This window comes from Pelobates fuscus, chromosome 7 (genome assembly GCF_036172605.1).
Source record: "Pelobates fuscus isolate aPelFus1 chromosome 7, aPelFus1.pri, whole genome shotgun sequence".
NCBI lineage: Eukaryota > Metazoa > Chordata > Amphibia > Anura > Pelobatidae > Pelobates > Pelobates fuscus.
Genome location: NC_086323.1, coordinates 103,977,419 through 104,004,126, shown reverse-complemented (window position 1 = coordinate 104,004,126; position 26,708 = coordinate 103,977,419). Strand labels below are relative to the sequence as shown.

At 38.1% G+C, this 26,708-nt stretch overlaps 1 protein-coding gene across 12 annotated transcripts in view; it reads right to left on the bottom strand.

Annotated features, from left to right (window-relative positions):
• Nucleotides 1-1,517: 1,517 nt before the first annotated feature.
• RBFOX2 (RNA binding fox-1 homolog 2) overlaps nt 1,518-26,708 on the bottom strand; it is a 118,610-nt gene continuing 93,419 nt past the window's right edge. For 6 of the 12 annotated variants that reach the window (XM_063426337.1, XM_063426335.1, XM_063426336.1 and 3 more), the window contains 5 exons: nt 23,863-24,004; nt 20,013-20,052; nt 9,708-9,799; nt 8,582-8,654; nt 1,518-5,905 (listed from right to left, as the gene is read on the bottom strand). In XM_063426337.1, coding sequence (XP_063282407.1) covers nt 5,861-5,905; nt 8,582-8,654; nt 9,708-9,799; nt 20,013-20,052; nt 23,863-24,004 — 392 coding nt within the window. In that variant the 3' untranslated portion in view covers nt 1,518-5,860. Of the gene's footprint in view, nt 5,906-8,581; nt 8,655-9,707; nt 9,800-18,727; nt 18,771-20,012; nt 20,053-23,862; nt 24,005-26,708 lie in introns of all 12 variants that reach the window. The other 6 variants (XM_063426334.1, XM_063426332.1, XM_063426326.1 and 3 more) reach the window with 2 other exon arrangements.

Sequence of the window (26,708 nt, the reverse complement as noted above, 5' to 3'; positions counted from 1 at the left end):
TGTAACACATAAACAGATGCCGTTTTTAGGACTTAAAGGGACACTATAGTCACCTGAACAACTTTAGCTTAATGAAGCAGTTTTGGTGTATAGAACATGCCCCTGCAGCCTCACTGCTCAATCCTCTGCCATTTAGGAGTTAAATCCCTTTGTTTATGAACCCTAGTCATACCTCCCTGGGTGTGACTTGCACAGCCTTCTATAAACACTTCCTGTAAAGAGAGCCCTATTTAGGCTTTCTTTATTGCAAGTTCTGTTTAATTAAGATTTTCTTATCCCCTGCTATGTTAATAGCTTGCTAGACCCTGCAAGAGCCTCCTGTATGTGATTAAAGTTCAATTTAGAGATTGAGATACAATTATTTAAGGTAAATTGCATCTGTTTGAAAGTGAAACCAGTTTATTTTTTTTTTCATGCAGGCTCTGTCAATCATAGCCAGGGGAGGTGTGGTTAGGGCTGCATAAACAGAAACAAAGTGATTTAACTCCTAAATGACAGTGAATTGAGCAGTGAAATTGCAGGGGAATGATCTATACACTAAAACTGCTTTATTTAGCTAAAGTAATTTAGGTGACTATAGTGTTCCTTTAACAGGCCACTACAAATGGAACACAGAATGCACTTTTTCCAGCCTGTGGGTTTATTCACAAAAGTGAATGGTAACTGTACTGACAACTGAATGGCCACTTTTGTGATAGAATAGCTAGGCTGTGACTATAGCCAAGTTGTACATTTTTATTTATTTTTTTAACCTAAACTTTGAAATTCAGTTTTTATTTTCCTATAATTCACCATGTTAGAGGAAAAAAACGACATTTAACGAAGTTCATAAAAAAACTCAATATGTTATGCCGTTGCTGTGGTTGATCCAAAAGAAAGCAAAAACCAAAAGGGAGGATTTTAACTCTAAAGAGGCATTCTTAGTATAAGACAGAATGCAAGAACCTGCCTTTTAATTATGTGGACATAACAGACATCTTTCACAGCTGATCCTGCTTTTGTACCAACAATGTACGTAATTCTCAATTATTGTACATTTACAGGGCCCTAATAAGAACGCTCAATTTAATGTAAAACAGACATTCAGTGCAAGTAGCAGTGGCTGTTGGCAAATCGGGTAGCCTACATTCTTACTAAGTATCAGAAGTGGCATGTATCTTTAAACATACATGCCATTTTTATTTCCAATCAAAGTGCTTTCTGTTTTTAAAACTTAGCTCCTAAATCCAACATTAACAGAAAAAAATAATAAAAACAACAAATCATTAATTAGCTCTTTAAATTGAATACACTGCCAGGATAGACTATTGTAGGTGGGAGTGGGAAGCACCACTTGGAGATGCATAAAAGAAGTACAATGTGTTGAGAAGGAAAAAGTCAGAGAAACAACAGATTAGGCGTTTTTAAACTAAATAATTAGCGTCTACTATTCAAATTTGTGTTCACACGTGCAATTACATTTTTGTATCATATTTATCAGTGACTGCTAATATTTATTCACATCCAATTTTAAAAAAAAAAATATTTCAGGGGATTTAGAGATTTATACATATTCATTCACACAAATGTGCGTCTGTGCAGGATGTAAATCTTAAGTCGATAACAGATTAATAAATAACTCACCAACACGAACAAATTTATATATCAACACATAAAATAGCCCAGACACTATACAGTCCTTGAAAAGGTAGCCATGCAATCATATATAGGTAATTGAGGCCTCTTTACTGCAAAAGCCCTGCAATGTATCCGCTGACTGATAAATCGTACATTGTAAAGCTCTAAAAGGTTTGCGCAGAGGTGTCTCGTAGCACATGTTCCAATCAGAGCACAAATCAATGTGGATATAAAGCACACGAACTGCAATATAGTTGATAATATGGAATTTTCTATTTATGCAGTAAAAACCATGCAAACCAATATTTAGTATTATAGAATAGTAAAACCCTTTTTAGGTACGAATAGCGATATGATGCAATATAATACCAAACTAGCTTAGTCTTACATTTAAATGCTTGTGTATACTGCATCAAAAGCAGCCCACACTACTTCAAGTTACCAATATGAGAATTTACATAAATCAGTTTAAGAATATGTCCGAACCTTATATGCTGCACGATTAAGAGGCTTTTTAGGGCACTTTCAGAGAAAATGTAATGCGCCAATAGCAGCAGAATGTCATCTTCATTTAAAAAAATAATTATTTTTTTTGTTGGAGTCTGCCAGGTTGCATTGTCAGACCATATATGTCCCTTGGTTAGAAACTAAATTATTTTAGTGAGAACATAGAAAGAGGGGAAAAAAATAAAGAATAAAACCCTAATATTTATATATATCCTACATCAGTCTACACACACTAGCAGACCGGTTTAAATGTTTAAAGATCAATATGTTTTTATTTTTATCACTTTTTTTTTTTTAAAACACAAAATAAAAACAAAAAAAATTCCCTTCAGTAAAGTTGTTATAAATACTTCATTTTCTTATGGTGATACACATTTTATGTCACACAGTGAATGAATCCAACCATGTGAAATTAAAACGTTCCTCTTGACTTATATGCATTATGTTAGTGGAACTGCTATCAAACGTAGTTCAGGGTTTTCCCCCGCTATGATTTCACACTGTGAATTTAGGTAGCACTCCCCTGACATTTTGTGAAAGAATCCGCAGAATATGATGCTAGAACTCTACCTATCCAAGTCAGATACAGATGAAATACACAACAAATTAGAAACAACTAAACACGGAGAGTAAGACATCATTATATCTTTTCTCATTTCATGGTAAATCTACTTTAAATTCAAAGTAAATTTCAATGTTCTCCAATCAGAACCGTATATACATATGCAAATTCCAGCATACCATTGATCATGATTAACCTATAGCATGGTACAGAATACACAATTCAACCTTGATTAGCTCGAATAGGTGGCACATCATTACCTCGTATGGTGAAATATAGTATTGTGTCACAATTCACTATAGTCTTAAATATGAACTTGGAACCTCTCAGCTAGTATATGTACACATATAGGAAGACAATGACAATCCACACTTTGTGGATGTTTTAGAAAAATTTACCTGACTGATCATTGAATAGCTGCAACAGAGTCCAAAATAATAGTATCCAATAGACAATACAATGCCTTCTCTAGAATATTTTACACTCCTTGCTTAGACAGGGGATGTAAAGATTGTATTAATCCCTCCTTCGTCAATGAGTCTAACCCGTCAGGCACTAGAAAAGTTAAAACAGGAGGTTTATAGCTTCTCAAAACATCTTGAGTTGCTGTTCCCCACATGGCTTGAATGGAGTAAAGCAATACACAGTAAATAGTCCAACATCAACAAGCATGGTGTGCGGGTGAATCCTCAGAATGCAGTATACACTCCTAGACTTTGTTTTTTTTTATAGCACATCTGTAAATCTGAGGTCATATCCTCTCTCCAGGACGGACATGTGACCAGCATAAGGAGGAGGAGGAGGATAAAGTGGACACCAAGGTGAGTATTTGCACATGGACTGGAACAAATTATAGTCACACAGGAACAGGAAATGTTCCAACTTTCTAGCCTTGCTCTGAAAAGAATAACTACAACACAAAACACATAAAACATAAAAATTCACGGGTCTTGAAGGGTGTAGAATAGGCAAACTTCCAAGGTGCAGTTTACACCCAGCCATTAAGTGGCATTTAGATGGATTTAATGGTAAATACAAATAAAAGGTGAATTTTAATGATACATGTGAATGAAACAAAGATATCTTTAGACTGGAAATGAATATCACATTTGTTTCCATATAAAACATTTTGTATGGTTAACTAGTTACTAGTGTTTTTGTACAAATCTACCATGACATGGATGGTTAGGTGAAAGTATAAGCAAGTGGTTTTCTTTAAAAGTTTATTGGACTGGATTTATGACTAGCAGTGAATAGGGTTTCTCTCTCCAACAAGAGACACTTCTGTCTTTCCCCCCATGAGCTACCTCAATTAGTACGGTCGGATATAACTTACCCCTAGTAAGTCCACACATCTCACATTTGAGGAGAAACCGTTCTGAAGCATATAGTGTTTCTAATAGTGTTTCTAATGAGATGTATAGCTGTAACATCTATTGGTTGTTCTCAGACCATTAAGAGACCAAGAGTAAAATATTTGCAGCAGTATCAGATACATTTAGTGTTATCAGAATCACATGATAAGAGACACTCCAGGCAATATATCCTACTTGCAAACAAGCAAGAACTAGGGTATCGTGGAAGAAGAATGCATGTTTTGATACAAGGGGGGAAAAGGTTTTTTTGTTTTTCCCTCACTCTTAGACTTACTCCTCACTTGCCTTCTTAGAGTGAGAGCATTAAAGTATATGCATGCACAGTCTTTCCTGTAAGAATAAATTAGATCCTATGCATGCGCAATAGAGCCAAAAAAGGCCTAAGTTCAAGTGAACGACAATGCTCACGACCGAATCGTGTATATGAGATTTATTTATAAAGCGGAAGCACTCAACACTCCTGTATTGGCAGTTCTTTCCCACTACTAATAACTAGGAGCTCAGGGATTGGTTAAGGTATCCCAAAAACTTCCTGGTAGCTCCACAAGTCGGAATAAAGCCTGGGAAAGTGACATTCAAAAGGAATTTTTTTTATGCATTACCTATATAAAAATAAAACAATGGTGGTAAAATTTAATCCTGGAGTGTTCCCATTTTTACAAAAAGTGAAGCAATCAAAGCAAATAATGATAATAGGAGGGTTGGGTGAAATGAGAAATGCAAACTCAACCACATGGAAAACATAACTCCAAAAATATAATTCATAAAGAGACAGAATTAACGAATTGGCACCTATGTTTAAAAGAAGATTATAAACCTTTTAAGGCTGTGTTTAAACATATGATCTGGAACATTTTTGATGACAGAATCCCTTTAAACATAATCACCATTGGTGCGCTCTGTCTGAAATGGAACTGCACCATAAGTTGAACTGAGCAGCAATCGTTTGTTGTATTATAATTGTCATTCACTGCAATTTTTTTTCCTTATACACAAGCCGATCCACCTAGCTCAATGGTCACCAGACGTTTGCCTGAGATTTACATAAGCCAGGGTCATCGAAAGCATAAGCCAGAGCAACATCAAGTGTTAATACATGTCACATCACAATGTCTCTTTCATGACCTTGTCCAACGTCCATTACATATATTTTTTCATGTTTAATCCCTTCAAGACAAGGGGTTCGTCAAATCCCTTTAGATCATCACTACCTTGGCTTGTCATCGGTCGTGGAGATGTTGGAAAAGCTTCTGTAGACAAAGCCTTATGTCAATCTCTATTTGCAAGAGGATCCTAATTAGAGAAGTTTATATTTTAAAACCGCAGAGCTTTATTCATCCTTTCCTCTTAGCTTTCCCAAATCCAATCCTCTGTTCCATACATCCTATTTTATGCAAATCTCCCCTCAAAGTGTAGAAATAATAATAATATAAAAGCTCACAGCACATACTTAAGTAAATATTATATATACACGCACTTTACCACAGTTTAAAAATAAAAAATAAACACAATCTTTGGAACAAAATGAACACACCCCCTAAAAAAATGCAGAAATAAAAATTACAGATTTGAAGAGTAGGCTGAGGTATAAAAAAATGTCCTTTGTTTTCTATATATTTCGGCTGTATCCATCCATCTTGCACTGCTTGAAAATTCCTGGAGAAGGTTTTTCTTTTTAAGTATTGCAATAGCCGGGCCTTGCGAACTTTGATAGTGGAGGGAGGGGGTAAACAGGCAGATGGGGAAAGAAAGGGCAGTTTTGTCCAGGTTTAAGGGGGAATAATAGGCTTACGTCACTTCAGTACGGAGCAAATCGGCTGTAGCCGCCTCTGTATAAACTCGCCTGGAAAGGAAAGAAGGGACAGGCGTCAGTTTAAATATACAATAATCCACAGCATAAAATGAATAAATGACTGTACTGAACTTTTTTCTCTGTCACATTTGTAGCAAGAATACACAGGACTACATTTGATTTATATCCTTTAAGTAACGGATTTCAGCTTACCTCGGAGGTGTTCAAGGAAATCAACTCTGTATTGCCAAAGTGCTCCATACTCTGCCTTATTTTTCTTTGGGATAATTTCTACTTTTATTTTGGGTTGGGGAACTCACTATAGCACTATTTTTGGTAAGTGTACCATATTGCATTTCAATAGTGTCCTCCAAATAGAGTTCTCCACAAACACCAATGGTCAGACAGAGAGCATCAAGAACACTTTGAACTACCTAGGATTCCACACTACATAATAACAAAATACAAAACACAAAGCCTTGCAGACACATAACCCGAAAGGCTTTAGCATCTATCCTTGTACCCAAGATTTCCTGTACTTGATTCTGTTCTAGATATGTGCAAATCATGCTCAGTTAACCTGTCCATTATAGAGATTTGGTTTGCAATGCATAGGCTATTTTTTTCTTCTGTGGTTGCCCAGTTAATCTATCCAAATTTACTACACTTTTTTAATCTCCAAAATAATTTTCTAGCACATTGTACCACGTCCTGGTCCTGTACTTCCAAAGGATGCTAAAGAATGTATTTTTTGGTTGTCAGAGCATGTACATAATTACTTAATTCATAGTGCAGCACTGCACACATACACAAAATTATGTGTACATTTCCAGGAGGGCTCAAACACATTTTATCGCTCAGACTAGCCCAATCTTGTTTAAGTATGCAGCAGTGAAGGCAAAGTAGAAATACACCATGATGCAAAACAGCCCTCTAGTGGATCTAATGTCACTTCAGCTATCCAACTCTGGTCACTGCTCAGTTGTTGCATAGCTTTATTGACTGCAATTGGGCCTTTTGCTGGTATACATTTATACCAACTCCAAGCCAATTCCTTGTTTTCATTTGTTCATCAGTTACCATATATTTGGCTGGTCTACTTGATTGCTGCCTTGACCTTTGTCCAACCTAACAAATAGGTTAGGTAAAATGGACACTCCACTGTTAAAATACAATATAAATAAAAATAACTATTTAGTAGATATACTCCGAATGAAAACTTTTTTTTCATTGTAGTTCTATATCTAAAAATAGCTTTGAGAAAAAACAAACAACCTTGCAGATCTCGTCTGACGCGTTTGCAAACCCTCCCCTTTTAACCCCGCCCAGACTTTGTGTGGCTGTCCAATCACAGACTTCCCAATGCAGCTTGATGAGAAATCTTTGCAAGGCATGTGCGCTGGGCAATTGCTGCCTCTAGAGTTCAGTGCAAATAAGCTAACCAAACCAGGAAGTAACAGGACCTGTTGTCTGTTTGAAAAGTCAACGGGGTGTAACCAGTACAATTTAGAAAAGTGTCAATTTCTACAAAATCTGCACTTATTGCAAAATGAAAAAAGACACACTTCAGTGTGTCCCTTTAATCCTTACATGCACGGTGCATACAATGGCCCTGAACTATTGCTCCCTGTCTTGGAAGTCTGCTTATGCAGTGTCTGTTGTATGTTCACAGCCAATACTGTAGGACATAGTTTTGCCACACTATTGCAAAATGATGACTGGCAAGATGATAAATATGCTTCTAGTTTTCTGTTTGAGTAAACTCACATGGTACATGTCTTCTTCCAATCAATTTGTATACCCACAGAGAAACGGTTTTATGAAAGTATTATTTTCACATGTGGTGGTACAGTCCTTAACTGGACAGTTTTGGCAAATAAGTACACTTCTAATTAATTTTATAATCCATTATTAACCCAGAACCACTTTAAATTCTTTATGTCCAAGTGAGTCATACTAATCATTATAATAGTGTGACATCTTACCGAACTCCAGCCTTGCTTGAGGCCCCTGCATTAAATTAAGGATAACGTGCTGTTGTATGATATAAAATACTGACTTGCACACCACCACGATGTACACACCACTACCAATACCTACCCCATAGTATGGCATTCCCAACAATGTAACAAACTAGTATTTTTCTATACTATTATATTTTATCAGTCATAGACAGGTTTGAAGCCATTTTATTCTCATCTATCCCATTTTTGGACTCATGGATTTCTCTTGCTTCCACTTTTCATAATGTTAAATATGAAAAATTACTTCACAGGGTGTCCCATCACTTCTCTGGAAACACCACCAATGAATGAAACATTTAAAAGTATCTATAACTTGTGTTAATCTTTTCTTCATGCAATGATTTATTTTCTTTTAAATGCATATTAAAAAGGTTACAATTGATGTCACAATCCAGTTCAGTCCAGGCCAAGCCAACCATTGCATTGGAGAAGGAGAAACAAACATTGCTTCTGTCTCTCTATATCCATTACAGGGAGTCACGATGGAGGAACTCAACTCCCGGATACAGCTAAATACAGCTGTGTAGATTTCTACATTTCATTTTCCAGACGTCCCAACCACATATTTGTTAGATATATGGAATAAGCAAAATTCTAAGATGTGATGGCTCTCATTTAATCATCACTATTTAAGACTTGCTTTATTTTTTGTATATATAAGTTATGCAACATTCATTGACTAGAGTTAGTTTAGTTCACTTACCACAGCTCCAACTCCGTAACTGGCAGCAGGGGCCAGGGCATGGTATGGGTCAGCTGTATATACTCTGCCGTACCTGTATAAATATCAGTTATATAGCTTGTTAGGAAGGCGGATTCATGGAGAACAGACTTTTATACCTGTGTTTTCAAAAAGTCCATAAAATAAAGGGCAGCTTCATATGTTTTGAAAATTCAATATACCAAATATTTCTTCTGATAATGGGTGAAAGATTATATTCTGTTTCCAGTGGGCAACACATATCTCTATTTTTTTATAGCTTTGTGGACACTAAATAGGAGACTAGTTTAAAAAAAAAAAAAAATTCTATATTTAAAAAAATAATGCATCCTTTTCAGAATCAGTCCTACTGTGGTTCAGTAAAATTCCACAAAAGCAAAAAAAAATTATATTTTTGGCAAATTAAATCAAAAGTTCACCTTCATGCCATTACAGAATGTTTTTGATGTAAAAATATAAAATAAGTTCACAGGCCTGGTGGTTGTAATAAGCATTCTGAGCATTGTTAAGAACTTCAGAATGTGTGTGTGATGAGTATTCTGGGATGGTAAGTATTACTAAGAGATAATATTCCCCAACATTTTAACCAGTTGGTGAGAGACCGCTCCAGCCATGCAAGATGATTTAACATGGTTTTATTGGTATTCTGTTGCAGTTATTCACGAAGCTGTAATTATGGTGAATGGAACTGCAAAGCATAGCTCTAAAACTTTTCCCTAAGTTCAGTAATTGGTAGGACTTGGGTATTTTGGCCTGAAATCTGAACAACCCTGTAGGGGCTTATTGGCATCTTTGTAGATTAAAGGTTTTTCAATGACTTCATCAAAAATGCAATAAGTCTGGTATTCCTGTCCTGCTACATAGACCGTACCACATCATTATTTTCCACAACTTCACCAAGGTCAAGTTTAAAATGTTGAGTGCTAGAGGCACTCAAGAGTTAAAATGGACTGCAGCCTTTCTTCTGAATTTTGGTCTACAACGGTCATTAGTGCTTTGTGTAGATGCCTCACCATTGTAGAACCTATTATGAGTGTGCTTGATTTTTACATTTATTTTTTTAACGAACCAAGGTTATATTTCATTGGTGTACTATATTAAGTCATACCCATCGCTGTAGGCCGCAGCAGCTGCGGCAGCGGCTGTGGCAGCTGTTGCAGCTGTGGCTGGCTGAGTGTATCTGTAGGCTGCATATCCACCCTGTGCGGAGAAAAAAAAGGTTAGGAAAACTGTGAATAAAAAGAAGATACAGAGAAGAAAATGTGAGAGGAGAAGGCAGATATTTGTGCCACTAGAAGATTCAATTTTTTATTTTATTTATTTGTAACATTAAGCAGCAGTTGCTACAGAAGTTAAAGGGGCACTACATCTCATTTAAGTGGTTAAAGTGTCTGGAGTCTTCCCTAGCTGGAGGGTATAGCTAATGTGGAGGTTATTTTGCATTAGCCATACCAACTCATACCAGCTTGTGCTAATGCCAAAGCATCAGTTTGAGTAATAGAGAATGGCCAGGCTGAAGTTGCCTGGAGACTAATTCCTTTTGAAAAAGGTCTACCATGGACCAGTGGGACTCCAGGCAAAATAACCAATTCAATGAGACTAATTTGACTGGCTAAATCCATGGCCAAAGGGTAATCAAAAAATTGTTCCAGTTTAAATTAATTTATTGGAGGCAATTGCTTCATCTCACTTTTTTTTTTATTTTAAATAGTTATTGAAAATAACACAATCTGATACACAGAATAAAACTTTTTTGGCCTGGAAAAAAACTTTTCATTTTTTGAGGGTTACTTAAAAATCTTACCATATGTAATTCTATTATGGGACATACTTTAGTGGGTAGAATATGTACTTCAAGATATGAAACATTAACAGTGTTATTCAGTAAAATGTGAATTTTACGAGAATTTAAATTTTCAGTCTAGAAACCATATCCATGTTAGTTAATATTTTCCTGAATTTTAAAATCATGTTGAATGAAAATGCACACTTCAGTGAATAACTCTGCCCGTTTTATCATGTCCATTTTCTACCCATTTAATAAATTCCCAGACAAATGGTATTCAAGATGAAATACTAAAATAGCTATGTCTAAGGTTGCCATCACAACATTTGAGGTCTAGTACAAACTAACTCCCACCTCCATTTCAGCCCACAACAATTTTAGCTGCTTGTCTTTCATTCACTTTCCATTTAGGTCTTTTAAAGGGAGCAATCTAGGTACCATTCATTCCACTGCTCAGTGTCAAATCATTCTTGAAAGGTTTGACACTTACCCGGGTGCCTGCAGTCTAGTCAACTTGTCCAACTTTAAGTGGATTTCTGGTATTGATACCACTAATGGCAACATAATATCTGTGAAGGTGGCCAGACTGCAGGGAGGCAGGTTAAGTGCCAAACTGTTTGAAAATGTTGGGACTCTTAACATGAGAAGGCGTAAGGGAAATCATGTACCATGAACATTGCAGTGTATCCTTAAACCTTTTTTTTAATCTTTTGACGTCTACTTCCTTTGCCTTTCTTCCCTGAAAACCTTCTTCCAACTGAACTTTTCTTTCCCGCCTCTATTCAAAGTGTCATTCAGTCCTCTTCTTTCACTTTATTTTATTCCTCCCCTCCACTTGTGGTCTTTGTGCCGTTTTACCACCAATCCTATCCTATGTTAAAGGGACACTGGCCACAAAAGAGTGATTTTACAATGTGGTGTATATGTTTCACTACGTTTAGGTTTTCGTCTTCTTCCTATTTCTGTATACCTTACACAACCTCAGTGTGTGCCTGTAGGGATCATGTTGAGAGCAAACATAGCTCAGTTAAAAGGGGCGTTGTGGCATACTGTCAGCCAATCAAACTAGAGAAGAAGACCGCTTACAGTCAGTGTGAAGAAACATGACCAATGAGCATACAGACCCAGCGCACTCACTACGTGAGAAAAGTACCATTAACTAGAAGTTGGAAGAATGGGCTGATGGAGATGGCTTCAGATTACGTCATACACTAATGTCACCCATTATATCTGACACTGTAACTGTAAAAAAAAGTGAAGCTGCAGTTGCTTGTTAAGTTAATTTTGCTAAATGTTTGGTGCTGCGCTTTAATGCTTTGTAAATTAATTTTTAAAGCGGTTGCTTGATTTCCTTTAAGAAACATAGTTGTCACTTTAATCTTTCCCCCCCATCTTTCCCCTTTGCATTTGTTAATATTTTTTTTCTCCCCTTTTGTGTGTGTTGTTTTTTTGGTTTGTTTTTTTGTTCAACACTTTCTTATGGATGCCAATTTTCTCCCTTCTCTCTTAATGAATAATGTCCACTTTCCTTACAGTGGTGTCCCTACCTCAATCTCGCACCGGGAAGAAAATTGCTCAGCTTCGTGTTGCTGACCTGTGCACTCTCTGCATTGACCTAGTAAACATGCATTTGCAAACTTCTTTTTGAGGTTGGGGCTGAAATTGAAAATCAGGAATTTTTCCTCTAAACACATACCTCTCTCTTGATGGCAACCGTGAAAATGTGGCTACTCCAAAACAAAATTATAAGTATAGAAAATAAATGGATGTTTTAGGCAAGTCTAATTGTGGCTGAACTTGTGTCACCAGCATAGATTAGTTTACAAGCCAGCTGAAAGATGCTGATTATAGAAGTGGGATTTGCAGTACAAATAAACATCACAAGTCAAGGCTCAGTGGGAAAGTTCAGCGTACCCTCTAGACTCACTAAACGTTATCTGAGAGATTTCATTGTATGCTACATAAAGGCCTTAAATGTATATGGTAATACCAGCCCAAGCATGACAATATTTATAAAAAGTATATAATTATATAAAATGTCACTTCTTCAAAAACACATATGTCTGAAAAAAAAATAGATTTTTTTTTTTAGAAATCATTTGAAAACAAATTGTTATTTTTTCCCATCAAATAATCTGTTGTGATTGAAAAGAGTGATACAGAATGAACATGTCTGAAATCAAAGCGTAAAACATAGCTCTATTGGAGAGCCAACAAAATTAGCACACCAAATTGTAAAACGAACTCAATTCACTAGGACTATCCCCGCATTCCTGAGGGAGAGGTTATTACCCTAAAAACACAATCTACAGGAGGTTTGAGATCAAGGTGGCTCCTCTAAAGCGTGCATTTATAGGGGAGAGTTAGGGAATTGACATGTGAATGTTTGGTTAATGTTTAAGCACTAACACCGTTCTACTCCGGTGTTATCCACATCACAGGATGTTAATATCCAAGCCACACTGGAGAAGGAACTAGAGCAGTAAAAGAGGAAAGAAAAAAAGAAAAGAACGTAGGAAGAATAAGGGGATCAGTGATCATTTTAAAATATATATAAATGTATCTTACATACTTATATTTAGAATAAATTACAATGAGTGTCATACCCCAAATTTGGGCAGTATGGATGCCTGGGATAGTAAGGCAGGTGCCCTAGTTTGGGACTTTCCTATTGGATTGAAATGTGTTGTGAAAGTTTGGTCTCTAGCATTTTACCCCCTTGCCCCAAATTTTGTGTTAATCTTATAATATAATCACAGGTGATAAAACAGAGTCATAGATTAAGACTCCCATTTATCCAAGTGTTAGAAACTGTTGGATGTATCACTCATGCAAACCGAATTATAGAAGAGTACATACATTTTGATTTGGGAACTACTATTTCCAGAATGAGGTTTAGCTATCTAATAATGCTGCACAATCCTGATATTTACCCCACTCGAGCATTGTTGGTGTGCAGTTCCAGAGTGGCCACAGGGTGTAAAGATACCACTGATTTCATTCAAGTTGAAAATGTTGCATCAACTAATGTATTTCCAATAGTTAACAGAGAACACTGACGGTTCACCAACCTGATACGAACATATCTTTAGAGGCATGACCTCCACGTTAGTCTCATTTTGACTTTATATTGTTTACAGTAGAATTTTTGCACTGTGTGCACTATAAGGGCAGACCAAGCCTAAACTGGTTACCAGCTTGGGCACTTATATGACTATACTTGAATGTAAACTTTAGGCTAGGAATACAAAATTGTATTCCTAACCTATAGTGCCCCATTTGCTCTTGACCCTTTTATCACTTACCTGAACCCAGCACCGATGTCCCTCGGTGCTGAGTTAAGGTCCGCCTTCGCTCCTCCACTGATGTCGAGGACCTAATGCCGACAACCACATAGGAAAGCATTGAATTAATGCCTTCTTATGGGGTTTTAGCAGACGCTGGATGTCCTCATGCATAGAATGACGAAAAGTCGCCTAACCACCTGAAAGTGCCTATGGTGGCGGTCTGCCATGACCCTGTAAAGTAATTATTGCAGATTCTCAACAACTGCAATAATTACCACTGCTGGGTTAGGGGAAAAGGAGAGTGCACCAATACCACTTTAATGAGATAAAGTGGTCTGAGTGCCAATAGTGTCCTTTTAAATAAATATTAAATAATAAAATGAAATAGACAACAATAGTCAACTATGCTTTCAAATAGTCTACTCTGGCCTTAAAATTGTAATTCACTTTAAATTCTCATTTTACCAAATTATGTGGGTTGTTTTTTTTTTAACTATAGATATTGCTAATATAATATTTTAATCTTGTTTCTTTCAGTAACTTAAAGGGTTACTTCAAGCATCATAACCTCTACAGCCCACTGCAATGGTTCTGGTGCCAGGTGTACCCTTGCCCGGTTTGCCCCCTTACCTGTATCCCCACCCAGCTCCGATGCTCCCTGGTAGTCCACTGTCATGCTTCAGAAGCTGGAAGACGTGGCAGTTGGCATTCATTGGCTGAGCGTGTCATCCAATGAACGTTTTTGCACAGAATTTACATTACCAGCACAGAACTCTAGCAGCTGTGGTGTTAATTTGTATATATAATAACTTTTGCACATACAGACTCCAAGCACCATGACCACTGCAAATCACTGCACCTCTTTATTTGAAACCCAATATGTTCGGCAGACTAAACCTGTGTATGCATATGTGTGGAGGTGTTCAAATTGGAATTAATTCACAATATTTAAAATCCTCAGTGAGTTATTAATAAAATCATGCTTGCATAGAGTGTGTGATGTAAGCAGTCAATCAGACTCTGATCTGCTTTTCACTGTACAGGAAACTGTTCGAGTTCTCTGATGATTTTAACCAAGGTTAGCTGGGGAACGTTGCTCTGGAATTTTGTACAAAAACTGATGAACATTTAAAATAATTATACTGCACAGGCATTGCTAGGAGGAGGGAGCTTTAATGGTAAATCTCCAGATGTAGGGCTCTTTAGCACTGGGACTCTACAGCTGGTGGTGGGCTGGATGATGTCAGCATTATAGTGCTTCCACAGTCTTTTTGAGGGTTGGTAAACCCAGGTGACTGTCATAAAGGGCTACTGGAGACCATAACGTGTCAAGATCGCATTGAATACCTGGATGAGCAGAAAGTGCTTGTTTCCAGCTATGCTCTCATTGAAGTCCCAGAGTGCATCAGAGGCACGCTGTTCATTTGTAGAGAGGAGGGAACATAGCATAGAAAGGTGGGAAAATGTTCTGATATTTCCCTACCCAGTTATTGTTGGGGCCAAATATTTCTTTAAACTCAAGTCCAAGGTGTTTCTGTAGCTTAGCAATGACCCCGATTATACATCCACTGATCAGTCACAACATTAAAACTCCCTGCCTAATACCTCTGAACTTGTCCTGTGGTATGTGGCACCAAGACATTAGCAACAGACCCTTTAAGCAAGTTGCAAGGGGGCCTCCATTGATCAGATTTGTTGTTCCAGCACATCCCACAGATTCTCAATTGGATTGAGATCTTGGGAATTTGGAGGTCAAGGCAACATCTTGAACCCTTTGTCATGTTCTTCAAGCCATTCTTAAACCATTTTTGCAGTTTGCATTATCCTGTTGAAAGAGGCCACTGCAATCAGGGAACACCACTGCCATGAAGGGGTTTACGTGGTCTGCAACAATCTCTAGGTAGGTGGTACGCGTCAAAGAAACTTCCACATGAATGCCAGGACCCAAGTTTTCCCAGCAGAACATTGCCCAGAAAATAACATAGCCCCCGCCAGCTTGCCTTCTTCTCATAGTGCATCCTGTTGACATCTCTTCTGCAGGTAACAACCCACACCTGATCTAAAAGAAAACATGATTTATCAGACCAGGCAACCTTCTTCCATTGCTCCATGGTTCAGTTCCTGATGCTCACATCTCCATTGAAGGTGCTTGCGGTGGTGTACAGGGGTCATTATGGACACCGGTATTGATATATAGATAGTGGAACTGCACTCAACCCTTCACTTTGGTACCAAAGAGACCATATATGAAGTATAATTGTAGAAAATAGTGCAGGCACTCCAAATTGTTCCAAACGATAGGCAATTTTTATTGGACCCAAGAACCACACAACGTTTCGACCCCTTAGGGCCTTTGTCAAGGGCCTAAGGTGACAAAGGTCCTACGGGGTCGAAACGTTGTGTGGTTCTTGGGTCCAATAAAAATTGCCTATCGTTTGGAACAATTTGGAGTGCCTGCATTATTTTCTACAATCATGGACACTGACTGATCTGAGGCTATAGAGCAAACTCCGGTGCAGTGTGTGTTCCGACACCCATCATGGCCAGCATTAAACAGCACAGTCGCCCCTTAGAAAAATTAGTATTTCACACAGATAGAATCTTTATGAAATACTAATTTTGTCTGTGTTGGAATTTAACAAATTCCAACACAGTCAAGAGATATACTAAGACAAAGTAGAGACTACTTTGTATATTTTCTCTGCCTGACACGTCTAAATACAGGGCAGAGCTACCTATGTCCTCCTTCCCCCAGCCATCACCAGTGTCTGGTGCAGGGAATTGGTACTATAGTCTATGGAGACATTAATGCTTGCATGGTCCTCCATAGATCTTAATGTGTGCATGCGCGAGAGTACAGCAGAGATGTCGGCTCCTGGCACTGCTAAAGAGAAACTGCTGAATAAGATGGCTGCACCTGCGAGGGACAGATTCAGGTAGATAAAACTCACCTTTACCAACCTCACCCAGCAGCAATGTCTCCTTTAGGGAATCTTTGTGAATTCTGCAAAGTCGACAGACTGTGACAGTGTTGCTTTAAGTTTTTCAGCAATTTTAGCTGCAGTAGCTCCTCTCTGCAATTTAACCAAACAGGCTAGCTATCACTCTCCATGTGCAACAATGAGCATTGGGCGCCCGTGACCCTGATGCCAGTTCACCAGTTGTCCTTCCTTGCACCACTTTTGGTAGGCACTAAGCACTGCATACCAGGAACAATCCACAAGAATTGCTGTTTTGGAAATGCTATGATCCAGTTGTCAGGCGATTACATTTTTCCTGCTTCCAACACATGAGATTCAAGAACTTACTGTTCACTTGCTGCCTAATATATCTCACCCTTTGTCGACGGTGATTGTAACAACATAATCAATGTTATTCACTTTACTGGTCAGTGGTTTTAATGTTGTGGATGATCAGTGTATATACCTTTTAGATTGTAAGCTCTTCACATACTGTTGCAATAACAAAAAAAATCAGACATACCTATTATAAGGCAGCACAGTTTATTTCAACAGCTGTCTTTAGGATTTTTATAGCAATCCAACATCACTTTATGCTTAAAGGGATACTATAATCACCCAGACCACTTCAGCTCAATGAAGTGGTCTGGGTGCCAGGTCCCTCAGGTTTTAACCCTTCACATGTAAACATAGCAGTAGCAGAGAAACTGCTATGTTTACATAACAGGGTTAATCCAACCTTTAGGGTCTGTCTTCCTGGCAGCCGCTAGAGGCGCTTCTGCGACACTGGATGCGAAATTCGCATCCAACGTGCAGAACGTCTATAGGAAAGCATTGAGCTTTCCTATGGACTGTTCGAATGTGCGCGTGGCTCTTGCCACGCATGCGCATTCCGCTCCACTCGGGAGCCGATGTCGGCGGGGGAGGAGAGGTCACCAGCACCGAGGCAGCCCGGCGCTGTATTAAGGTAAGTAACTGAAGGGGTTTTAACCCCTTCAGCCCAGCGGGAGGGGGACCCTGTGGGTGAGGGTCCCCCAAGGATGACAGTGTCAGGAAAACGAGTCTGTTTGATAATTAATTTTAATGCAGTTGTACTGTATCTCATGCACTACCCTACACCAATCCCAAATTATATTTTAATTGGGTTACATGTGTGATTCCTATAGTATTGCTCTGTAGCAAGGGAGTGTATAGAGTGAGTTTTTGTGCCAAAGAAGTACTGAAAATGAAAAGGAAGAGTTGAAGAGAGATAAAATGTGATATAAGAGGAAAGACAATCACCCCATGTGTTGTGATGGGAACAGAGACTTATAGGTCAGAAAATTAACTACCTTCTTTCCATGAATCAGAACTTAAATTAGGAAAGAGCGAATGCCTGACACCCAAAACAAATGCATTTGCTAATGTAAACATTATTTAAACTTAGTTTCCTCCCAATAAATAAAGGTACGGAGTCCAATGCATGGATTGTGTTGAACTATGCAATACTCATTTTAGCACAGAGATGATTTGCCGAAAGTACCTTTTTTTCTGATAGCCACACAATACCAACTCCAAATTCTATAGACTGCCATTTTTAAATTGGTATGCATTTGTGTGAAATGCTTACTTGACCAAAAAGCACTGATGGCTACTTAATGGTGGTTACTGAAATTAACACCTATGGCATATTACCATTATTGCCAGGAAACCTGTAGGCAGCCTTGTTTAAAAGGCAAAAACTCAGACTACGTTAGGTTTGTACAAACTAATGTCTGAGAAGTAAACAATTGTAATAAAGTGATTTCAAGTGGGGGCAGGCGTGACGGGAGCAATATATTTTAATAGGATATCTCAATATTAATACTGCCACATTTTCAAAGCAGAGAGTAGCAGGATATATCTAATTCACATGAATGTAATAGTCTCGGGACCAATCAATCCAACCTTGCATTTGTAGTCAATTTTTGCATTCTAAATGGTAATGTGGACTCTGTTCCCTTCTCCAACGAGGCATTCATTAAGGGTTAGTAATTTTAATTTGGTTCACAGCAATCTGCACTCTGATTGGTCGGCAGGAGGGAGATGGGGAGAGGCCACATGGGAGGGCGCCTACCTGAGGTAGTTTAGGGTTTAGAATTGGTTCCTGTAAGACTAGTCTATAACAGAACAAAAACAGCATTGAAAAACCCAAAGGAATAAAAAAAGCCATAAATTTATAGAGCATCACGAGAAGCCTGTGGAGAGAAGGGGATTAGACAAAAGAGAGGCCCTGCCCTCTCTTCCCATTCACTCAATGCCCCCCTCGGACGCCAAACATTGTGAGGGGGCAAGCCAGCCTGTTATACACCGGATCGTAGGTGCAAGCACACCTATTTTACAGTCTAAATACAGTCTAGTCTCTGTCTCCTCCACTCAGAGAGAACCGTATGAATCAGGAGGAATCACAGGAGGAGACTGGAAAGTGTGGAAATTCAGAGAAGAGCAAAGAAAGCAACAAAAATGGGAAAGAAAGGGCAAGGAGCGTGGGCAACAAGATAAAAGAAAATATAGAAACTGGGGGTATGCCAGAAAAGGAAACATTGGGCACAAAAGAAAAACAGAAAAAAAAATAAAAAAAAATCAAGAGGCACACATTAGGAGTAAACATAGGTAAAAGGAAGTGATAAGGAAGGCATATTAACAGTAAAATCACCAACATAAACCTAAACAAAAGAGAAAATAAAATCCTTTAGAAAAAAAAACCAAAAAAAAAAACCATAATAAATCCAAAAACTTCCTTGAAGGAGTAGAATAGACAAATTATTCCTAGACTCCTGATCCTATACTGCTGATCTGGCCCTGCAGGATGAATTGGGAATCCAGTCATGTAGAGGAAAATAAAGTGATGCTTTGGAGTAAAAGTCCAGTCAGGGCGGATCCTGAAAGTCTGACGGCAGCGGGGAGGCGACCAACACCATTGCATGCATTTGTTAACATCCCCCAAAGACTAAGAACTACCCAATGCCATCACAATAACAACACCTTAATCTCAAAAGTCTACCATTCCAACAGCCAGAGCAGTGTTTAAAAACAGCATGCCTGCATTCCCAGACACAACACTTCACCATGTTACAAACAAAAAATAAAAACAAAAAAATAAAATGTCATAAAATAAAAAATACAATCAAAATAAAAAATACAATTACAAAATTATTAAGACACAGAAAAGAGAAATAATAAAAAGAATGGAATAAAAAGGATGTGACATGGATGGGAATTAAGGCTGGCTTGCACGGGCAAAGAGGAAACGGGAAGCGGAAAGCAGGGCAGGATTAGAACTGATTGGATTTTAAGAAATAATTGTGATTTTTTTTTTAAATTTATATATTTTTTTTTGCAGTTCATCTTTGCATACTTACATATAATTCAGTGCCATAAAATCCATCCTGATATAGCACACTATAGAATCACACCAGGAAAGGGGGGGGGGAAATAAAATGATAATAAAACAAAAAAACAAAACACATTCCGGTTATTAACAGCAGCTGCATGCATCATGCTATATAAATCATAAGCAGGCAAGAGAGATGTATGAATAACCCCTTTTCCCCAGCCGTTGCACCTTTGAATTTGGTATTTCGTCCCTCTATATACCTAGAATATCTTCTAGGAAATAATAAATAAAAGGGACCATCTTCTGGTTAATAAAAAGTGATCCAAATAGAAAAAAAAAGGGGGGGGGGGTGGGGGGGAATTACATTTTTTGTTTGAAAGAAATAAAATTAATGAGGAATTGTATAAAACAGACAAAAATAGAAAGTCAAGGCAGTAACATGTTATCGTTTGGTTATTTCAAAAAACATTGAACGACTGATTGAAGGTTTACACATTATAACTGTATATATGTATATAAAGAAAGGCGACACTTTTTTTTGCATTTTACAATCCATACCACCAGCAAGGCATCAAAGTGCAAAAGGGAGATATACTGTGGACCCAGCAGAGATTGTTTTTGTTCTACAATCCAAATAAACAGAATCTCTTTATAACTTAATTCTAAAATCAAAAAGGCACTAAAAGCACCTGCCAATTTTCTTTTATTACTGTAATTTAATTTAAAAATACACCTGGAAGGAATCTGTTTGCAACTGCTCAAAGAAATTCAGTGTTATTATAGAAAACATATCCATCTTCTCCATTAACTTATTTTCCAGAAGTTTGTCCCAAAACAAAATTGGAAACAGAGATTATAATATATATCATAAAATAAGTCACTTCTCACCTCTTTAAATATAATGGTAATGGTAGGGAAGGCATAGTTAAAGGGACACTATAGTCACTCAGACCACTTCAGTTCAATGAAGTGGTCTGGGTGTCAGGTCCCCCAGGGTTTAACTCTTGAGATGTAAACCTAGCAGTTTCAGAGAAACTGCTATGTTTACATTGCAGGGTAAATCCAGCCTCTAGTAGCCGTCTTCCTGACAGCCACTAGAGGCGCTTCTGCGACGCTGGATGCAAAATCTGCGTTCCAGCGTGCAGAACGTCCATAGGAAAGCATTGAGAAAGTATTTCCTATGGACTGTTTGAATGTGCGTGCGGCTCTTGCCGAGCATGCACATTCCGCTCCACTCGGGAGCTGATGTTGGCGGGCTCGCTTGGCGCTGGATAAAGGTAAGCTGCTGAAGGGGATTTAACCCCTTCAGCGCCAAGAGAGGGGGGCCCTGAGGGGGGGGGGGGGGCACCTAAGGATGCTATAGTATAAGGAAAACTAGTTTGTTTTCCTGACACTTTAGTGATCCTTTAACCCCTTTTATTCCAGAAGTTTGGTCGGTCCTTAAGGGGTTAAGGACACATGACGTGTGACATGTCATGATTCCCTTTTATTCCAGGAGTTTGGTCCTTAAGGGGTTAAAGGGGCATTCAATAAATTACATATATAATTGTAAATTTGGCCACACAAAAGACATTGTTCCAATAATAAATGTACAAACACATAATTCTATGCAAGCTGTGACATTTAAGATGGTGAACATGTACACAAGAAGGGAATGCCACACTTTATGTCAAAATAACAAACCCTGATATGTAATCTACTATATATCCTAATTGTATATAATTATATATGCATGGCAGATTATGCATGCTAATAAAGTATATTTCTGATAAAATAGAAAAGATTAGGAATTTCTGAAGTACACAAAGTAAACATCATATCCATCACTAGTGAACACGGTTAGGTAATCTGCATATGAGACACAAATTAAGCTAATGTAAGCAGGGGAGGGACAGCTTATTAAAAAAAAAAAATTCAAAAAAATATATATATATATATTATAAACAGAACAAAACAAAAACAAAAAAAACCTTAAAGGAACAGTTTAGGCACCATAACAACTTAATCTCAATGAAGATGTTATGGTGCCAGGAGACCCACGGGCATACTCTTAACCCTCAAGGGGGTTTAACAGTTCTTGAACGGTTTAACCCCAAAGTCGTCTCCAGCGCCAATCTTAACTCCCTCCAGGTGGCATCCGGCTTCTGGCGCTCTCAGCCAATCAGTGACTCCCCATTTACAAAAATGGCTTGAATAAGGTACGTTTCTTTTCAAGCCAGTTTTGTGAATCCGGAGTCACTGATTGGCTGAGAGTGGTTAGCTGACTCTCTCAACCAATCAGCGGTGCCACCCCACGCTTCCAGAAACTGAAATTTCATGTGCTGGATGCCACTTGGGGAGAGTTGAGTACTGTTGGCAACTTTGTGGTTAAGCAGTAAGAGAACGGTTTAACCCCTTGAGTGTGCCCGGGGACTTCCTGGCACCATAACTTCATTAAGATGAAGTTGTTATGGTGCCTGGAGTGATCCTTGAAAGCCAATTGCCCAACCAAATCATGGTCAGGCAATCATAAGACAGAATCATGCAGACCTTCAATTCGGTTCCAGTGATGCTGTTGAGAATGTGTGATGACCCAATTGGTTACATCATGATGCCTTCACATTTCGAAGTGGATACACTGCAGACATTACTACATCATACAAGGAACTCATGAGTGAAAAACAAAGATATTCTGGGTTATTCACTAAAGCGAATTAAGTGCTCAGATGACTTCTATTTTCTTGTATAAGCAGTTTATTTAACAAAAACATTTCAACCACACAATATTTATATTTAGAACGAGATAAAACAAACTTGGTATAAAAAAGTGTATGATTCACATTTGCACAGAGATACTTTGCTGGTGCCAGGGAGTGAAGATGTAAATTAATTCCTCTTAATTGTATGTCCAATTGTGCAGTTGGGGATGAATGCATTTTTCAGTTCATGCCTACATCTTTAGTTCTGGTTATTCATACAATCACCCGAGTTTGCTCACCCAGTTATTATGTATGAGGCCAAGTTTCATGCGTGTCAGCTATGACTGGTCACACACAAACACAAATGTGCAGTTATTAACAAGCTCCAAAAAAGCCTCCTCCCCGCTCCCACAACCTAGCCCCTATCAGATCCCCCATCTATGATTTATCCCTCCCTCTCTCTGCCTCATATAACCTTGGATTCATTCATCCCAAAAAGGCTCAGAGCATAATATCATCTAGAGTATTTTACTGTGTGGGTCCCAATCCTGACAACCCTTTCACTGATATGGGTTCCTGCAGTAAATTAACAGTAACTTTAATATTTTAAATTTCCCACCACCTCTAAAATTAATTACTAAGCTCACTACAGAGCTAAGTAACATTAAGTTTTTTTTTTAATTATGTGTGTGTGTGTGTGTGTGTGTATATATATATATATATATATTATTTTTCTCTCTAACAGAAATTATTTTAGTAGCTTGTAGTAGACTTGTAGACTCTAGTGATAACATCTAATTTAAAATGATGGCATTTAATCACAGCATTGCTCTCTGTCATACTTAAACATTATAGATTTTTATTTTTTTTATATAATATAATTATTTATATAATATTTGTGGCACCGAGGCACAAATATATTCAAAATGCACATAGCAAAAATAAATAAATAAAATCCTATCCCAGCCTCTCTATTATTTGTGTTACTTTAGATTTTGATATATATATTTATATATAGTACATACTTTAGTAATGTGTACATATGTGTGTGTGTGTGTATATACATACATAAGTACACACACACATTCCTAAAGTATGTACTAAGTCAACCAGTCTACTGTAAACATTCTACATCTCCTCCTGACACTGAGACCCTATTTTACTCCCTTTAGTTACCACCTGCTTCTTTCCACTTACCCAGGATATGTGGGGATTGCAGTAGGTTGCACTGCCCGTACTGCACCATACACCGTCCTCCCACGGCCCCTCAAATGTGCCCCCCTGAAGGCAGCTGCTGTAGTGGCGGCTGCTGCTGCAGTGGGGTAGGGGAAGCCAGGAACTGTGGGAACAGAATCAGGAAGAGAGAAAAAAAGAGGGAAGAAAAATGGAACAGTGAGGAGAGTGAAAGTTAGAATAGGATGTGAAAACACAAAACCATAAAATAAAATCTCCCAAAAGCAGATGTAAAGAAGACTAGTCCCCTTCATGCCATGCGTGGGCACGTGGGAGTATCATGCTGCTGCAAATAATGGATGAGTGCTATACTGCGTCCAATATGATTCATGTAACAATGATGGGCAATACCATGATTTCAAGTCTATTAGCAGGCTGTGACTGCAAATATATTCTTAATCAGAAGGTACAGAGATTGTATAAATAATTCATTCATTGGCCTGTCCTTTCTGTTATTAAACAGGGATATTCTTACATATACAGTGGACCCCTCACGTAGAATTTGCTTTACATTTAAATGGGCACTTAATTGACAAGAGCAGAATTCAGTGGTATGTGGGTTAAAACGTGCAGCAACTATTTCATTCCCATGCACGTCTCATTTTAAAATATCCTGAGTCCATCACCTGCATCAATTTGAGAGTGACTACAGGCAGAATTCATGCACATTCTGAGGCAGTATGTAGGGTGGGCTGTTTATACCAATATCAAGATGGATTGCGAATAGATCTAAAGAAAATACTCAAGTGTAGATCGTGAATTTAGAAAAATGACTTTTGAAAGTTGGTGCTACCCAACAGTGCACCAGCAGGACCCAGCTTTAGCTGCAAATGACTTATGTCACTGTTCTGTTGGTGGTGACCAGCAATGTTGTAATACAGAGTATCAAGACAGTAAAAATTTGAAGCAACTTCTGGCACGTAAAACAGACTTACACTTTAAACACATGTTTTGTTTGGGTCAAAGTACGTGTTAGTAAGATTAAATTTCTTTAGCTATCTCAACAATAGTTTTCAGCCCAGTTATTCTGATGGCAAAATTAACAAGCATGTTTATCTGTCGAAAAACACATTAGTGTTTATTCTCTAAACACCACATTTTTTGATAACCAAACTGCAAAATGGCGGCTTAAAATAGCCAAGCTGTGACTCTAGTGGAGTTGAAATATTTTCCAAACAAGCTATGCTGGCCTACATTTTGTCATTTGGATTTCAACTCAGTATAAGTGTTTAGTGAATAAACCCTGTAATTCTCCTGTTGCAATAGTTAAGTTAAAATGGTGTTAAATAGCATGGTGACCATTTACATGAAAGGTTTATTTACACAAGTGCCTGTTCTATAATTGAATTAAAATTAAGGGGGAAAAATGCACACAGGAACGAATGAAGATAATTTTTCAGTTTGCCATGTAATCTGAATTTACCTACTGCTAGCTGACATTTTACCAGGCCAGTTCAAAACGTGTAAACTGCAGGCAAAAGTCCAGTTTGCCACTCAAACTGTATCTCACATTTTTCATCATCACTTTTTTGGGTCTGTCTAATTTATACTTCTGCCACTTTCTACGTTTCTCCTCCCCCCACCCCCTCCTTTAAAAAAAAAAATTGTTATTGATCCTCAACCTCACTTAGTGCGATGGGAGTTGTGTGTCTGCATGTGCAATTAGGGACGTGTCTGTGTTTAATGAGAATTTTTATGGGGAGGATGCTTGTGGTGTGCGCGTTGTGAAAAATGTTGGCAAACACTGAGAATGAGGTTTCTATTAATAGGGATTTACAAATATTGTGAAAAATGTACAGTCGCCTAAAGCACTTTCGTTTGTTGAAGCTCTTTATGGGTCATATGCATGTCACTGCAGTCTTATTTTGTAAAAGTGAAGATTTCGAGAGAAATCTGCACTTTTATAAATCCCCTTAGTAACGCCTCCTGGCTGTGTAGTAGACATCTGTAAACGTTTCCCATTTCAGTAGCGAGTGTTTAAGAAGTATCAGATTGGACACAAGTTATCAGCAATTCTGACTTCACAGGAAGTGGAGCTGCATTGAGTAACCTCATCCAGAGCTGGAATAAAGATGTTTAATTGATTTTACCAAAATAGGGGGAGCACTGGCAGAATAGTATCTATGTAGATACTGTATCTATGCAGTTCTGCTGTCTTCAAAAAGTGCAACATTTGCTTGTTCGTGTGTGGCCATTGTAAGCAGGAATGGTCAACAAATCCTGAGACATATGTCTTGCCCATCCATCAAGGACGTTTTTATACTATATTACATGTTGGTATTTGTTTTAAATGGCAAATGTCAAGGTTTTATTTAAATTGAAGAGACACAATATTCACCTGAAAAACTACAGCTCATTCTCAATGTCCTGGTGAGTAGAATCACTCCCTTCAGGCTCTTTGCAGTAAACAGTGTCTTTTCAGAGAAAATGCAGTGTTTACATTACAGCCTATCAATACTTCCACTGGTCACTCCTCGTAAGACTTCCTGTGGCAATGCACTGATATTCAGTGTCTCCACACTCTGCATACACACACATTTATTAAATGCATCTCTATGAGGACATGCTGATTGGTCAGGGCTGTGCTTGGCCTGTGCTGGCTCTGCCCCGATCTGCCTCCTTGACAATCTCCTATGTGAAAGCATTGTGATTGTCTCAGACCACCACTTCTGATGATGTCAGCCAAGGAGGAAGATCAGAGGCAGAGCCAGCAGCAGACTGGAATAAAAGTAAGATTTGCAATATTTAGGGGAGCAGATGGTGTTTTAATACTAAAGGTTCGGGAATACATTTGTATTAAAGCTTTAAAG